Here is a 5,231-nt window from a genome sequence, read left to right on the forward strand (position 1 = left end):
AGCATCATCACTGATTTGCAAATTTGAAGTGCCAGCATTTGATAAAAACCTTTAAGAGAATGATTAATAGTATTTTAATTTAGATAAAATTATCGAAACGTTGTATTTTTTCAAGCTGTTTTGAATTTTCTCTTAAAAAAAAAAAGTCCCCTTTACACGGGACACTTGTTGAAAAGTATAGGTAACATTCAAATTTAGTACTTCTGTGCTGAAGCACATCAAAAGCCAGTAATCCTAAAATCTATCTCCCAACAAGAATTTCACTGAAGAATGAATCTAGGCTGTCTTTTTGTGACTGCTAGAAGAAGGGCAGGTCCTGCCACCCCTTTTCATCCTATTTTTGCTCTTCTCTTGTGCTGGCACTACAGCCAATTGGGATGAAAAATATACATTTTCTTTTGGTCGTTAGTTTTTGGTGAAAAAAACACACATGCAAACAAAGGCCAAGTCAGGATCATTCCCCTTCACTGGAAACTTGCATCTAAGGCACAGTTAGTATGGCACCACCAGACTAACTGATGTCTGCTTTTTTTCTTCTTCTTCTTTTCTTTTTTCTCCCTTTCTTTCTCCCCATTCCCACACAAGTCTCAACTCTTCCTCCTTGCTGGGCCTGGGTCTGCACAACAAACCAACTGAGGTGATATGTCTGGCAGGAAAGCAGTCATTTCTTTCATTTAAATTTGCAGGTTGAATTGGCTCGTCAAGAGGTGGTGAAGGAGAGATGGGAATTCAGGGCCAGGGCAAGACGATGCAGCTCATGAGAGTGGCTCTGCCATAGCGCAGAACTGAACCACTCGAGCCTTCTAAAAGCAATGATAAACTACTGGCTTAGGTTCCTGGGTGATGGTATTTCAAAGTTACTATTTAAAAACCTGATTTTATTTAATTTCCACGTACACTTCTGAAATAATCACCTTTGCCAGACACTGCCTCATCCAGCAGTATAAAGTCCTAAATGTTTTAATTTTAAATCCCAGATACGTGCTAGAGGCTGAGTGCCATTTTAATGAAGGGTAGTATTCTTCTCAATCTATAGCAAGGATGCAGATTTAATCTCTCAGATACTGATAGCTCATATAAATACCTTCCTACAACTCCCCCATGTGTCCAGAAAAAAACTGAATTTCTCCCATGCACAGCGGGAAATAGGTTGTTTGATATCCTGCAGCACAAGCCACTACGACACAACTCAGAAGTCCAACAACATCGAAGGGTGTGCTCTACCAGGAAACAATTTGTCATAGATTTGCAATGACGTTCAGCATCTGATCAGCCTAGGCAAAGCATGACCACTTGTTAATTCCAAACTTTTTGGGGGTCTCATTGCTTCTTTTCAGTATTTTCTAATACTATTCCCACACTTCTTAAAATCACCCTCAGATTTTATCAGTTATTTCCATTCCTCAAAGGACATGATAATAATTATGTAGTGTTTAATACATTTGCATGCATTTCCATAACATTCAATGAAGCATGTTCCTAACAGTTGAGGAGAATATTGCCCCTAAGGACTGCTTTATAAATGTCAAAATTACTCATAACATCAGTCAATGAACAGATCCCTAAACTAAGCAACTCTGAGGGTATCGATGAAAATACTGAGATTCACTTCACTTTTTTTTTTTTTTTTTTTTTAGGAAGTCTGAAAATTCAAGGCACTATATGCTAGAAACTTCAGATGTGTGTATCTACTTAAGGTAAATTCTACCTTTCCCCAGTTTCTTAATAATAATAAAAAAGAAAAAAAGAAAAAAAGAAAATTGGCATGACTTTTCTTCTCATGTAAGTGAAACTACATTCAAAATGACCAGCTGGAATACATGTTTTTAGGAAGGTTGTATTTATTCACTGGTAGTAAAGAAATAAATTTCTAGAACAGCCCTTGAAGTTATCTAATATCAGAACCTGACCAAGCACGATCAGGTCCTATCAGAGTTAATCACTGATAACTCTTCTGTTCTAACCATAAGCCATGCAGAGGGTTATAAAGCATCAAAGTACAGGCATTGCAGTACACTTCATCTGTACAGCAACACTAGTAATTGCTTTTGGTTATGTTCCTTTTCCAGTTTATTTTTTTTTTTAATTATGTAAATGTAAACGAATTTACGATCAATTGAAACAGATTTCATTTAGGCATTAAACTGTTTTCTCCTCAAATGAGCCATCAAACAAGTAAACCATAAAAGCTGTGTAGGATCTTAATATTAAAATAGACAAAAATCTTGACTTTGTCATCCGTTATTAACTGTGAACTGAAGTTGTAATCAGTTCTGTTAATCTACCATTATTTAACACTACCCCAAGAATACCACAACAGAGTGTAGACAGGGTACACAGGCATAAAGCCTTAAGTACTTCTGAAAGAATTACTCTGGTATCCCAGACGAACGTTCCAAGCTTAGTGTCACCATACAGAAGCACATTCAATAAAATACAAATTCATGTAATTTTCAAAATTATTACTATTTCATGTGTATATAGCTTAAAACTATACATCTTCAAAGAATATTATTATTTGGCTTCTAGATCTTTGTAAAACTAGTGAGCACAAGAGGCACCGTACACAAACGTAGCACAGGTAGACTCTGTTTTTCAGTTGTTTCCAGGTTGCATTGTTCTTGCAGTAACACTTAAGAAGGATGAAGTTGCGTTTTCCACAGACAATACTGTACTCCTAGAATATAAGCGTTTAAATAAAGAACTTTATAGTTCAGCAAAAACATTTGCAGTTGGTAAGAAATTCTAGAAATGTAAGTAAAAGCTAACCGATAATTCTATTACTAAAAAGCGATTTTAAATCAAAAGTTAATTTTTTTTTTTCATAATTACGTTTAGACTTTCAAAAAGAGGAAAGAGCTTTACAGGTTATTTCTGAGACGCGAACCAGCCAGCGCTCCCAGGTTCCTATCAAGCACTGTTAAAGCTTTGTTTAGAGACTGATCTATATTGCTAAGCACTGGCAGTCACGTACTTCTGTTAGTGTGAGGAGCACTTCCTACTGCCGGTAACGTTGAAGGTGTCTATTTTTCTCTCAAAGAAAAAATTAATCATGAATTTCCAAGATACATTTCATGAACCTGTTTCTACATATCCGGAGTACATGCACGTTACCATGATTTGAGCTGGAAAGCGTACTTGCCTGCTTGAAATTAAACCGTGACAACAACTCTCACAACTGGGCAATGAATTCCCCTTTGAACGAGCTCCATGCCAGCACAGTTTAGTTTAGAAAACAAGAAGGCCTTGAGAAGCGTGCCCACAGCGTTACCCTGCGGTGCCCTAATAACTGCCTGGAGTTCACGAGGGAAAAGTCACGAGCGAAACCCTGTGTGCGTGTCCCGTGCTCGCACACCGCGGGGCGAGCTCCGGCCGTGTGCCCCGCTGCTTTTTACCACACTGACCTCAGCTCGGCCGCCAGCACGCCCTGCCCCAGCTCCCTCCTGCCTGCTACCTCTTGACAAGGCGCAGCAGGCCCGGTTTGGGGCCGGATCCCTTTGACAAGCCCCAGGCGTCGGCGTGCCCGGCCGCGATAAGAGCCAAAGCCAAAGCCGAAGCGAGCCCCTCACCCAGCCGCGAGCCCCCCGGCAGCGCTCGCCGGGCCGGGAGCCCCCCGGCTGCCGCCACCCCCCCCGGCCTAGCAGCGGGCGGCCCCCCCCGGGCCGCTCCGGGGCCCCCCCGCCGCGCTTCCTGGTGCCGGGCACGGGGACGGGCAGCGGCGGGGAGGCTCCGGGAAGCTCCGGGGCGAGGAAAGGGGGGATGGGGGGGGGGGGAGGCGGCTGCCGGGACGCCGAGGAAAGTCCCGAGGAAGCGCGGCCGGCGGGGCCGGGGCCGGGGGGAAGCGGGGAAAGTCCCGGGCCGGGGCTGCGGGGAAAGGGCCCGGGCGCGGCCCCGCCACGGGAGCGGCGCGGCCGAGGCCTGGCGCCCAGGCGCGGCGCCCCGGGGAGGGGAAGGGAAGGGAAGGAAACAAGGAAGGGGAGCGGGCACCGGGGAGAGCCGCGGCCCCCGCCCGCTGCTCACCTCCGGCGCCCGCCACGCAGGAGCAGAGCAGGAGCAGCGTCCCCGCCAGGTCCATCTTCGCCGGGCCCAGGCCCCGCCGCCTCCTCCTCTTCCTCCTCCTCCTCCTCCTCCTCCTCCTCCTCCGCCGCCTACCCACAGCGCATCCGCCCCGGTCGGCGCCGGGATGGGGAGGGAGGGGCGAGCGCCGCGCCTCGCTCCGCTTTGTCCCCCGCCGCGCTGCCGCCCGCGGATCGCCTGGCAGCGGCGGCCCGGCCCGGCCCGGCTCAGCTCGGCTCCGTTCAGCCCGAGTGGGTCGGGTTGGGTCGGGTCGGGTTCAGCTCCGCTCCGCTCGGCCCGGCCCTGCCCGGCTGCCCCCGCCCCGCTCCCTCCGCCCGCCCCCGCCCGACGCCACGGCCGCCGGAGGAGGGGCGGGGCCGCGGGGTCGCCCCCTGCGTGCGGGAGGGGCGGGGCGGGGCGGGGCGGGGCGGGGCGGCCGGAGCCTGGCTCAGCGGCGCCCCCCGGCGGGGGAGGGGGGAGACGGCCGCGGGCAGCGCCGGGCGGGCCCCGCCTGAGGCGCGGCGGCCGCGACCCCCGGGCGGGCCGGAGCCGCCCCCCGCTCCCCGCTCCCCCTCGGCCGCCCTGCTCCGTGCCCGGCCCGCCGAGCCCCTCGCGGTTCGCTGTCCGCTCCGTATAACAATGAGTCCCCGCTGACGGCATCGGTCGGTTCCCGAAGCCCTTCCCCCGGTGCTTTGTTTATTTACTTCATTAAACGCGCGTCCCGCAGCCGTGTGGGGCCAGCCTGGCGGTTCCTCCGCTCTGCCAGCACCTGGGGCCGGCGCCCCGCTCACAGCAGCCCGGCTCCCGCACCGCGCCACTTTAGGAACTCAGGAAAACAACAAATTCGGGGCAAAACACTGGTTTCCCAGGAGAGCCGCCCTTCGTCTCCAAACTCCCCCAAAAAGTTGTGCAGGCCCGTGCGCAGGGAGCACCGCGCCAGCAAGGCGCCTCGGGTGCGGCGGCTGAAGTTGATGCAACAACGTGCGGGGAGCCCAGCAGAACCCCGAGCGCAGCGGCGGGGAGGGGCGCTCCCACCGGCTCCCACCGGCCCCCCGCAGCCCCTCACGGCCCCTCAGCGCCCCGCCCTCGGGGCTCCCCCCTGCCTGCCCCCGGCGGCCGCCGCCCGCCCCCACGTCCCGTCGGGGCGGAGCCGCCGCCGCTGTCATGGCGTCGCG

General features: G+C 51.8%; 1 protein-coding gene across 1 annotated transcript in view; it reads right to left on the reverse strand.

Moving 5' to 3' along the window:
• The window catches only part of ADAM10 (ADAM metallopeptidase domain 10), a 48,360-nt gene extending 44,144 nt beyond the window's left edge, over positions 1-4,216 (reverse strand). Inside the window, exon 1 of the mRNA XM_082768679.1 lies at positions 4,021-4,216. Within this exon, the coding sequence (XP_082624805.1) occupies positions 4,021-4,075 (55 nt within the window). The 5' untranslated portion in view covers positions 4,076-4,216. The remainder of the gene's footprint in view (positions 1-4,020) is intronic.
• Positions 4,217-5,231: the final 1,015 nt, after the last annotated feature.

The sequence above is a fragment of the Aythya marila genome, assembly GCF_965140915.1.
Source record: "Aythya marila genome assembly, chromosome: 11".
NCBI lineage: Eukaryota > Metazoa > Chordata > Aves > Anseriformes > Anatidae > Aythya > Aythya marila.